Source organism: Atractosteus spatula, chromosome 13 (genome assembly GCF_055471065.1).
Source record: "Atractosteus spatula isolate fAtrSpa1 chromosome 13, fAtrSpa1.hap1, whole genome shotgun sequence".
Classification (NCBI taxonomy): domain Eukaryota; kingdom Metazoa; phylum Chordata; class Actinopteri; order Semionotiformes; family Lepisosteidae; genus Atractosteus; species Atractosteus spatula.
Window position 1 is genome coordinate 25,813,614 of NC_142718.1, and position 12,730 is coordinate 25,826,343.

Below are 12,730 nucleotides of genomic sequence, written 5' to 3' on the forward strand. Positions count from 1 at the left end.
ACTGATATTTAGTAAGCTCACTTGAGTGATAGTGGTGTGAGAGCTATCTTTCCATACCAGTTCCAAACTTTGTCTGAAATGATTGGAATTGAACAAGAGTTGTTGCCTCTATTAATCTTGCTACGTGACCTTGCTCTGAAGCAAAGAGCAATAGAAAAATCCAAACATTTTCTTGGAGGCTTTGTTCTGGAAGAGAATATACATGCTTCTGCATCACAGTCTGTTTAATATTTTGTAGTTAGTTTGTTGGTTAGTTATCTTTTTCATATACAGTACATCTAAAAATGAAAAATCTGTTTAAACCTATACTCCTTTGACAGGTCCTGTCATACCATGCAACCTGTTCCAAGACTGAAGTTGATAAATTTAAGGTAAGGGACATCATATTTATGGAAGTATCCAAAAGTGTATTTTGGTTCCTAGAATAAATGACACCCAAAACCAGACAAAATGGATTTTGTGTCTTTTAACATTCCTGCCTTGAATATATATATTGCAATATTTCTAAATTAATACCTTGTCATTATTGTTATTTTTATGTTATTCTCCCATCTGTGGCAATGTTATGGATGTTGAAATCGATTACTTTTATTGGTTGTGTAAAAAAATAATTGCTTTACAAAAGTGAAGAAGCAATTTGGCTATTTAATTCGTTCATTATACTGCTTAACTTTAAGTGAACAATCGTTTCTTGTCTTTTGATATCTTTACGGAGCAGAAATAGAATGTTAGACCACATATAAATTTATAAAAATATGTATGGGCTTAAGTAGGTTTTTATGTTAAACCTCAAATTCTTTGTTTAACAGAAAGGAATAGCAGTCTTTGTGCTGGTAATTATATCCATCCAAGTGCATATCATCACAACATACAATTGAGACTTTTGCAGAGTTGTGTGTGTTTGGTAAATCTCCTGATATCTCCTTTTTTAAATATAAACTACATTACAATTTTTTGTTTTACTTGTGTAATGCCTGTAGAGAGTGCTGTATTAGCATATTGGTATGCCTTGTAATACATTTCTGACTTCAATAGCCTTTAACCCTAATGGCTAAAATAGTTACTTTATTAATGTCATTTGTACTAGATTTACAAGATTTTCCTATAAGTTATTCATCCTGTAAAACAAAATATTTCATAAAAAGTATTATACATGAATTAACCTATAAATAAAAGTTATAGTTATCCCTTAATCTGGAAGTTTTAAAAGCAAAATATTAGTAACAGTCATAAAAAATTTAATCTGGTAAATTTTATGTAAATGTAACCATTAAAAGTGGGAACAACAGCAAGACGATAATCCATAAACTAATTTCTTTGGAAAATATTATTGAAGTACCTCAGCATATGTACAGTACTTCATGACAAAACCTTTTCTATAAAACTGCCCATGGGAGCTGATTCATCAAATTTTCTGTTCCAATGATGAAGGGAATTCTTTTTCGATGTTTTCATGGTAAATATGAATATATGGTTGCCTTAAAATAGAAAGTAGTATTTAGTAGTTGTAGTTCATATACAATTTGAAATAAATATGAGGAAAAATAAGTGAAGGTCTTGGACAAACGTAACTGCAACTTAGACATTCTAGTATTATTAGAGAAAAACTAATATTCCATGAAAAAATCCCAATTTTATTGAGAGTGGTATAATTTAATATATAATGTTTTATAAATATTGCTTTTTAAAATAAATGTACACTAGCCATTTATTTTACAAATATTTGATAAATATGCGTTAACATACTTGAAAAATGAATACCCTTTGTTTGTTATACATGTATAGAAAACTTGTTTAGTTATAACAAAAGACCACTGAGCCATGTGTATATTGTGCATTATAACCTACTCAAAGCTTTAGCCATATTTGTAAGTTTTGTCTCAAAATATCTTGCCCTACATCGTGAATTCCAAGTTCTCATATAAGTGATTGTTTTTCCCTTTATTCTGTATTATTGTTTTAATTAGTATTGTTTATTGTAATAAACAGATACTTAAATTGGTACAATGTTTACCTTTATTATTAATGTGTATTAACGTAGGTCACATATATCTTTTTATTGCCTTTAACTAGTGGGAAATTAATTTTAATTTCATGTATTTTCTCTTAATAAACAAGTTTCAGGGAATAGATTGCTTTTGTAAAATGAGTTGATATATTGCAGATCCCTGTAGTCCATAAAGAACACAAATTGCTTCCTAAATAATAACTGACCTTCATGTAATAAGTTAATTACTCCTTTATTTAAAGTAATCTGTTTGAAATTGATGGAAGAAAATCGCAACTTGACTGCAGACTTAATTTTTTCAGTTTCATCTTACCAGTGTTCAAATACAGATTTGGTTGGAAATGTCATGCCTGCATTTCAAGATTTTTTGTTTTTATTGAATGAGCTTTATATCATGTCCAGCTGCCACGGGCTTTCTGTGTATCAGGGCTATACAGCATGTGTAATATCCCAGAAGGGGAAAAAGGGGGAAAAAATTATATCAGTCCATAATTCAGCTACTCTGCAGTTTCTGCTAGTAAGAAAGTAATTGGTAAGGACTTTCATGTTTAAGCTAGATAATGAGCCTCAGCAATATTCTTTTTTTAAACACTGGTTAAAAAAACATTTTTTGCAATGGTTCGTTAGTTATCTTCACCACACCATACATCCAGCAGACAGAAATAGTTGCCCTTAGGCAAACATCTTATAGTGTAGTATATACAGATGCAGCCATTCAAAATGCACGGTACAAACCCGTACTGCACTCAATTACCCACAGGTCACTGCGTTGTACCGCGGTACGTGATTGGCTGGCCAAAATGACCAACAGGGGCACTCATGGTGCATTGGTTGTTAGTGAAAAGATTTAATCATTTAATCTCTTTACTGTGCATGTTTTAATCCGCTTAGTATTGAATATTTATATGGAATTTTACAACTAAAGGGTAATTTTAGTAGCTGAGCATAAAAAGAAGAGGAGCATAACGCGTCTGATGGTCATAAACTATATTAATTTAGGAACATAAACATATTATGTAAACTGTTTATGGCTGGTATTGGAAGTTTAAAGAAAAAATACACACCCGCATTCCACTTTCTTCCTAAACATTTTAAGCATCAAAGTCTTACATGTGGTTATTTTGGAAACGATTTTACGTGCTCCTCCTGACTATATTAAGTTTATATACTTTGTAAAAAGTTATAATGTTTTAACCTTTTCTGCAAATACGCTCGTCATCGCAGTAAACAAAAGCATACTTTTAGAATTTGATTAATAGGGAATATAATATGGAATTGCATATCTACAGAAATTAATAATAAGAACAAAAAAATCCCCAGGATTATGTCACAGCACTATATCCTCTACACTATTTAAGAGCAATTTCTGTTTAGCTCCATCCAGAAAAGTATGCTTTCTCAACTAATATCCAGAGACTTATAGAGAGTGATTATTATGAAATGCACAGTGCCCTTAACTCTGTTAAATCTTGTCACAAAAGAAAACAAATATGCGAGCATCCTTCCTCTTGGTGTTGTGAGACATTTCTAATTTGTTAGATACCAAGTAAGGGATTTCATTGTTGGCATGTGTTGTAACAGAGAAAAAGATGAATGTGCACATCAAGTAGAAAATCTCCAGTCTTGCAGCAGATTTTGAACTATTGAGTTACAAAAGGCATGAAAGGAATAAGGCGCCAATGCATAAAATAGATATTTTGACCATGGCAGTAAAGGCTCTTATAGTATTGTTGTGCCTAATTCCCATCTATAAACGGCATTTAGTGGCTTGGTAGCTACTGAACATTACCAGGATGAAAAGCAAGCCAGTCAAAATACCTCTTTTTGTCTTATTTCAATACCCTGGGAGTATGTTATAAAAAATTGGTAATAGTAAATGGCTTTCACCAGTATGCAAAACACAACCTATAATAGCCTCTATAAGGTAGACCTCCCATTTAGCCTGGAAATAAACTGGACTAAGTTACAGACTGAAGTGACGTAGCAACAGCGCTGGAGTGATAAAATCAGTCACAAGTCACAGCTGCAAATTGCCAAATATTTTGTTGGCCAGTACCTTTAAAATTAAAACTTATACCTTTAAACTGCAATTTCTTTGATATGAGGTGTGGTAGGTCTCTGGAAAAAAGGTATGTGGTCATATTACCAAAAAGGCCACTCTGATCTCTTTCAAGAAATGGCTAGAGTATATATTGAATTGAATATTAGCAATCAAACAGACTAGAAGGTGGAATGACTCCACTTGTTTATAAGCTTTCTATTTTCCTGTGCTCACTTTGAACTATTGAATGTTTAGAGATTTGTAGCTTGGTACATTTCTCTCTTATTAATTTAAATTCCACAAGCTAATTCCACAACAAACCTTGCCATTATCATTGTCATCAAACGTGGACACTATTATTTGCATATTTATCCATGAACTTCCATCACTTTCAATGACTCAAGGCCGTGACTATCATGTCATTTATCCTGATGGTGGTTTTATGAATGAGGTGTGGAGGCAGTCACAGTGTTTTAACAATGCAGTTGAGGCAGATTGCCTGTTTTTATGAATAACGTTCAAGGACATTTATTTGCATCTTTCACTCCGGCAAACAAACTGGAATCCGCAGTGCATCACAATAAAGAATGTTCTTAATGTTGTATTCATGCAACTGAGCAATTATGACAATGGTGAACAGAAAAAACCTGTACAATTAATTGTAGAAAGTGTTTTTCCTGTGATGGAGTGGTGTGCCATCCAGGCTGTACACTTCCTTGAGCCCACTGCTTGCCAGGATAAGCTCTGGCTATCCTGCGCCCCTGAATTGGAAAGAAGTGGTTAGAAAATGGATGGATGGAAGTGTTTTTCCAGCCTTTGCACGACACAAGCTTCTATGTCTGAAATTATTTTTAGACTCTTGAGCCACACCTTACTGCCTTCTGTGATGAGCTTATTTAATTGATCCAAAGATCTTATAAGATCACTTTATTAGCCATATACAATTTCTTGCATTAGGAATTTGTCTTGTCGCATATCCCAGCTTGCTCCCCATGAGACACACAGGCACTCAGATGGGGAGAGAGAAGCTTGGGGTCAGAGCGCAGGGTCAGCCATTTATACGGCACCCCTGGAGCAGCTGGGGTTAAGGGCCTTGCTCAGGTGCCCAACGGAGTAGGATTCCTCTGCCAGCCACGGGATTTGAACTGGCAACCTTCTAGCCACAGGTGCAGATCCTTAGCCATAGAGCACTTTCTTGATTTTATAGCACTTAGAGCACTTTCTTGATCAGTTTCAACAGCATGGCAAGGTAGCTTTTTTCAGACTCTCAGACTTCCATCTTGAGCATAACAATAAATATCTTTTACGTATGATGTTGAAGGAATCCTAATAAAGTACCAGATGATACTAGATGTTCTGTTTTTCACTTGGCTTTCTGACACCTACATCAGGACTATCACCTGGAATAAATAAAAACAATTTCTCAACCCTCCTCCCAGAAACAAAGTAAACTCCAAATCTGTATCTGATGGAGAGTTCAAACTCAGCAGATGGAAGGATCCAATATTTTTAATTTCCTACTCGTCAAAATTTCTGTTTGTTTACTGGAAGTTTTACGTCTGTATTAGTTTTTGGTTTCATTAAACCCCGTAACTGGGGTTTGTGTAGCATGAAAAAAACAACACAATAGATGATTTAAATTCCCATAACCCACAACCTTTCTGTTAAAAAACCCCACAGTTTACCCTACATTGGCTTAATTACTTAAACAGATGCACACATTCAGTTTCTATTTCCATTTTACTGGTAACACCTTACATGTGAATTTTATTTTTTTAAATGCACGTTAGATCAATATTTAATGATTTCCTTTCAATATATAAGTAGCTGAAAAAGCACTATGGAATGTACAGCCTCTGTTGTGAAAGCATAATGAATCACATAACTCCATTATGGATTGTTTGGTTTTAAAATTAATGAATAAATATTTTACTTTCTCTTCATTAAATATCACGTGGACACAATCCGCCAAGCACGCAAATGTGTTTATCGTAACAAATAAGCAAAATGAATACAATCCTAAGCACATTTGACCATAAACTATCCTGCTCTATCAAGCTTAAATTGGCTATGGAAGTGATGTCTGGTTGAAGCATCTTCTAACCATTAAAAAAGGAACTTAGAAGCACCTTAAAGGAGAACTGCAATGCTATTTTTACATTTTGTGGTTATAATGTATAATAATGTACATGTAATGTAATAATGAAATGCACTCATCATTGAATACAATGATGAGTGCATTTCAAACCACAATGAAACTACCAAGCACACGGTAATGTATTCCAGCCCTATTAAATTGTAAACATGCTTTAGAACAAGCAAATTTTGCTACTATAATAATGGTAAATATTTTCATGAAACTGACAAGGTGACGTTTTTTAGATATTTTTAAGTATTGCAAAAAAAAAGAACAACCTACCAACCAAAGAAATTACACTCATAATAATTAACATTGTTAGGACAATTTTCTTAGAGTGACTAGTGAGCAGGAAGGGCCACTTTCATGTCACAATTCGCGCAAACTCTCCCTCTTGCTCATGGCGAGACCACTGGTTTCTTGTCTTGTCTGCGACTATGTGGCAACCTTGCAGTACTTTCACAAAGTTCACGATTTTACTTGAAATTTGTAAAACTTTGCGATACTGTCAATTAATTTATTTTCTTATCCGGATTTTATTACCATTCTGAGACATTTGGACTGCAGTTCCCCTTAAATTATTGATTTTTGTTCTGAGCTGGTGAAAACCTTTGTTGCACTTGAGCCCAAAGCATAGCCCACAGGACCTGACGCAGGCGATTCAGACCCTAGGTGAATCACCAGCAGTTGCCAGAATTTCGCTTTCTTCACTCAATGCACCTACAGTGTGAAATGAAATACCAAATAAGGATACTTGTTATTGCAGTAATTCAGCACATGATATACACAGCATTGTGTATGCAGGACAACATTGCATGCATCACTGTCCTATACGGTAATCAGCCTCCTTGCCCAGTCATCAGTGGCATGTACTGTAAGCGGTTCTCTGCATTCAGTTTGAAAAAGAGAGTTCAATCAATCAAAGTTTATTTATCAAATACACAACAATACAGGGTGCAGCAGTGGTTGCTGGCAATGAAATGTCTTTTCTATGAGCTCACTGGAAGGGGGGGGGGATATACATTGGTACATGTTTTGGAGGTCTCCAATACACTGTACATTGCAGCTATAGACCAGAACATCACGACTTATAGTGAAACAATGTATTTAGGGGCAAATTTCCCTGTAAAGCCAGCGTAAATATGGGAGTGTGTGGTTTAACAACATAAAGATTCCCTATGCAGTTTAAAGTGGGGAGACATTTCCCATAAGAATCAAATTCCCAAAAGTGTAGGATTTGGAACCACAAGGAACAAGTGTGTGTTTCACTTACAGTACAGCTTCCCAAACATAGTACATTACTGTGCATGTAACATTTTAAAACCAGTTTTACTCTAGCCTGTTTAAATGACAAAACTAATTTATCTGATCTTACGTTGAGAAGTGGATGAGGTGTGCTTGATTGTTAATGATACTGTGCTTCATTTTATTTTCAGCCCCTGCACTACCCTTAGAGCTCATTGTGATACAATTGCTATGTTGAATTATAATAACGATCATTGTCTCCTACATTCTCCTTCAACTTCACAAAATGCAAGACTTTTTCTCAATTAAATCACTAAGTCGAAAGCGATGTCTTTAAGTATGGTGATTTTTTATGGCATGTCCCAAGATGTTAGTGCGGAGACATATCAGGGCAGACTATATTAGGGACATCCAAAACCAAAGATCTTTTCTGAATGGGTAATCAAAACCAAAACTGAAATGGAATTAACACTATTCATCCAACTACCCATTTTCTAACTACTGTTACTAATGGGGGGTTATGGAACTGGTGTAATTCAGGAATTGACTTAGCAGTTTAGTCAATAAGTAGAATATTCATAACCCCCAACTTGTAAGTGATTTCTCTTGAATATACTTGAGCGGTTGGTATAATTAGAGGCACGTGAATTCTTTATTCTCTGGCACAGCTTTGATGAAAAGAGTAATAATCCAGGCACAATTGGTTAAACAAATGTTTATTAACGATGACCAGACAAACACTATGCCACACACAACAAAACATACAACACACAAGTTACTATATTTACAGTATGTACAGACAAGGCATTTCAAAGGCCTAACATCCTACTAACCCAGAAAACCTCAGACTGCTACCCTACCACGTATTGAACTCTTTAAATAATGCCCACAGAGGCTGCAATAAGAGAGAAGATGCCTTCTTAATAAATGCAATACAACCTGCAGTTAAATCATGTCTCTAACCAAGGTATCTTTTACCCAGGAAACCCACGTTCCTTACAACACAGAAGAGAAATCTCTAGGCAAGGTTCAAATACTTAGTCCAATCATGAAATAGAGGCTCTGGCGCAAGCTTCCAGTTCCAAATCCTCCTGACTCTTCTCTTGTGGTCTGACCTTCTTTCTTCCTCCCCTCCTTGTCCTCTGCTTCCCTTTCTGTTGTCTAGATGTGATCATATATGGTGTGTTTCTCAACTGCTCATTGACAACCATTTACCCACAATTTAATTAACTAGGTACACCAAGGAAAACTTTACAATTGTTTTTGATCAGGGGATCCCCACACCTCACATCTCAACAACATCCCCTCTGCTTTGAAGCTGGAAGTGTTTACACTACCAAGTATCACACACTTTATCTAAACAATGAGAGACACCTAGTCCTAGTCACCTCTAGCTTTTTTGGTCTCACTACTACATATATTTATTTTTCCACAACCTGTTTTATTGTTCCTGTTGTCTACGTTGTGTGGTGTTGTCTGTTGTACTGTGTATGTCCCGAGAGATGAGCACGATTAAGAATTCCATTGTACGTGTACATATGGAAATAACCTACTCTACTACACTACATTACCCAATACAGGGTCGCAGGGGAGCCTGGGCCTATTCTGGCAAGCAACAGGTACAAGACAGGATACACCCTGGATGAGACACCAGTCCATTGTAGGGAATACAGACACAGACACAAACGCGCACACACTCACACCAGGGACAATTTTACCAGAATCCAACTAACCTTCCAGCACGTCTTTGGACTGTGGGAGAAAACCGGAGCACCCAGAGGAAACCCACATGAACATGAAGAGAACATAAAAACTTGCAGATAGCACCCCAGGTTTGGAATTGAACCCAGGGCCCCAATACTCTTATGGTACCACTGGACCCCTCATGTCAGAATCCCTTGAACCTATTATTCTCTTCTAATGCTACCAGAAAGGACAAAAAAAGTATTTGAAGCCATGGTAATTACACACATACCCGAGTATCTGAGCCTAATTCGTTCCTGAAAATCTGAAAAAAAGGCAGGATTTCTTCATTATTTCTTATGGGGAAAATTCCACCCCCGTACCGAACCAAAGACAAGTTCACTCAAAAACCACCCTAAACATATAATGATCTGTATGGTATTATAGCAAGCTTAGTGTACAACACAGTTCTACTGAAATAAGCCAACTATAGCTGTAAAATAATGAATGACATTGTTTTTATATTTTTCATTCTTTCGTAATAGATCGCCATCTAAGCAATCGTTCTAGAACGATGTGCATACTGTTGTTGACTATTACGCTAAAGGATCTTTTTCTCTTCCTTAAGACATCATAATGTACAGCAACTATGAAACAAATACAGAAAAACACTTTGAAAATGAGAGCACAAGCTTTAGATGTGATTGTAAATAAAGCAGGGTGTCTTTAAACGCAATGCCTTGCACCCACGCAGAAACGAGCAGCTGTTCAGTGTCGCTGAAAGCAAATGGTTCTCGGCCAAAATCGGTTACTCTTGAACTTCAAAGCAAAGTTTCGTTCTTATAATGAATAAGGTACAAATTCTTCGTGTTCGAATTAGCGAAAGTTTATACACTGAACGGTCTTATACCAAGGTTGAGTGTACTAGAACCATTGCAAGCGATGTTCTTAACCGTCCTAAATATGTTGATGCTAGTATCCCATTACACATAGTACTTATTGGGGCGGACTGTGGATATGGCGGCCATCTTTGATTATAAGCTTTTACCTTACAGTGCAACTCATTTTCCACTGATGGGCTCAAGAGTAATTTTCTTACTCAATATGATCTTATTGATTTGATGTGCTTTTGTCAATTCAAGATTGCCACTTCTGACTGATCAAAATCATTGCTGTGAAAAAGAAGTTGCTTGGAATTTCAGAAAATGTCATATACTAATAAATACCAAAATGGACCTGTACCTGAGTGAAAATGGTGGTATTACGTCCCTGGTGTGGCAGCCATATTGTGTTTTTCGAAGTCTTTCAAAACTCTTCTTGTGATGAGCACTAAATAGTGCAGCTGAGAAACTGTTACCAAGTTTATTGCAGCATTACAACAACTACTATTTTTTATAGGTTCTTTAAGTATAAGATAATTTACTGTTAATAAATCATGGTAAAGTTCCACCCCACAGTTATAGGGCATCATCATTGCAACATTTTCACAACACAATACAATCCCTTTTTCAAATAGCACCGAGTCCTTTGTTTCAAATTGAGCCAATTAGTTGTGGAAATAACAGGTGTGGTACTTTCCTTTCATTAAAAATTCATTTTATTTAATATGTAATGAATTTTGCATTATTTAAAAGGTACAATTTGTGCCAAAAAATGAGAAGCCATTTCAGCATTAGTTAGAACATTTGCAAAATTCAATAAAAATGATAGTTTTTAATTACTATTTTCTTATCACTGTCCTAACCATTGTTCTTTTTTTCTTTTATAATAATATGAGTATGTCTGCTTGATGTGCTGATGAGTATGCAATCCTCACAAATTGTGATGTTTGATGGCTATTGTTAGTACTGTACATGACAATTCCTCTTCAAGTCACAGCACATCTGCATCATTTTTCTTCGAAACGTTCCTCCTCCTCCAATACATGTTAAACAATTCTACTCCTCTGCATTTCTACAGTTTCAAGGCCTCTGGGAGAAAAAGAAGGCATTATTAACCAAACAAGGATGGGCACCATTCGTTCACTATCTGTTACCTTATGAACCAAACTACAAATGCAGAAGCTGCTGAGAGTTTATTATTCAGATTATGTAAAAAAAAATGCGAGTTTTAATTACCTGGCTCTTCTATATCCATTTTGATTTATGAGTTTATTTTCCAAATCATTTATCACTTCTCTTGAGTACTGTGCTGCCTCTGTCCCGGGGGTATAAAAGGGTTTTGACAGATTGCTCATGTATAACTTCTATTGAGATTTTGTTTGGAACCAGAGTCACTGAGTTACGCACTCATTGCTGGTTGATATTTAGACTAGATGACATCAGCAAAGCTTTTTTTTCTTGTTTTATTCCACCAGCACTTGGGGCACCTTTCTGTTGCTATCATAGACAGTATAGAGTAGGTAGGTGCGAAGAGCTTGCCAAACTAAAATTTAATGAAATCTACCAAAACAGCATTATTACAACTGGTAGAAATTATTCACAACTAGAACAATACAGTATGTAAAAGAAATTCATTGCAAGCTCATCAAGGTACAGATGCTTTTTTTTTTGCTTATCAAACTACAGATGCATTAGTGAATAAAGTTAAACACACTTTAGTGGGCAATCTTTGCAAAGTATTGTATATATGATAGTACTCCTGATTGTCTCCTTGCCTCCAGATATTTAATTCATATTCTCACGCATTTGTTTTATTTGTAAATACTCTTTTGAGGTGGTGAATTATCCAGAGCAAAAAAAAAACCTAACACTTAAGTTAAAACACACATTTCTGATTAAACCCTGTAGAATTTAGCCTTAGTAGCCAGTTCAGCATTGGCAATCAGACCACAGGGGGTTTGTTCTGGGAGAGACTACTGATAAAAGTGTCTCCTTTGGCTCTTAATTTGTTTAACATTTTACAGTTGTTCTGGTTGCCAAGAATGTGAATAGAACCAAAGTTTAGTTTGCACTACCTTTTTGGCTTGTGGGGATTGTCTTTCTTCAGTGGATAAGTGTTACAACACAGGTATAAACTCAGATTTGGCAAACATTAAGAAGAGATGGCCTGCTGGATAACATAACTCTGATTGCAGTCTGAAATAGGGTTCAGCCCATCTATTCAGTTTATAACTGCTGAATCCATTGTGAGGTCATGGGAGAGCTAGAGTATACGCACATTCACATCAAGTCCAGTTTTTCCCAAATGCCAGTTCACCCACCCATATATCATTGGACAATGGGAGGAAACCCAGTGGGAACGCAGTGGGAACATACAAACTCCACACAGATAGTTCCCTAGCTCTGAAATTGGTCCCAGAGGCCCAGCACTGTGGGATAGCAACTCTAACTACTGCAGCACCGTGATGCTGGGGCTTTAGCACAAACTTTTCATATTCCAATAACAAGAAAACACTCCTCTGAGAATCAGACATCAGGTACAATATAAAAATTAAATAAAGCAATAATTATGTAGCAATCCAAACAGGACAAGAATACATTTTTATTTCTACAGATTAATTGGTAGTGGAAACCTCAAAGAAGGGTTAGAACAGTTTAGGTTGGCTGCTCAATCCTTTTTCTGTACGTACTGAATTTCAGATGATCTCTGTGTGCTATACTGTATGTATATTCTA

General features: G+C 35.8%; 1 protein-coding gene across 1 annotated transcript in view; it reads left to right on the plus strand.

Annotated features, from left to right (window-relative positions):
• pde11a (phosphodiesterase 11a) overlaps window positions 1–12,730 on the plus strand; it is a 90,130-nt gene that overhangs the window by 48,424 nt on the left and 28,976 nt on the right. The window contains exon 10 of the mRNA XM_088930710.1: window positions 321–371. Coding sequence (XP_088786836.1) covers window positions 321–371 — 51 coding nt within the window. The remainder of the gene's footprint in view (window positions 1–320; window positions 372–12,730) is intronic.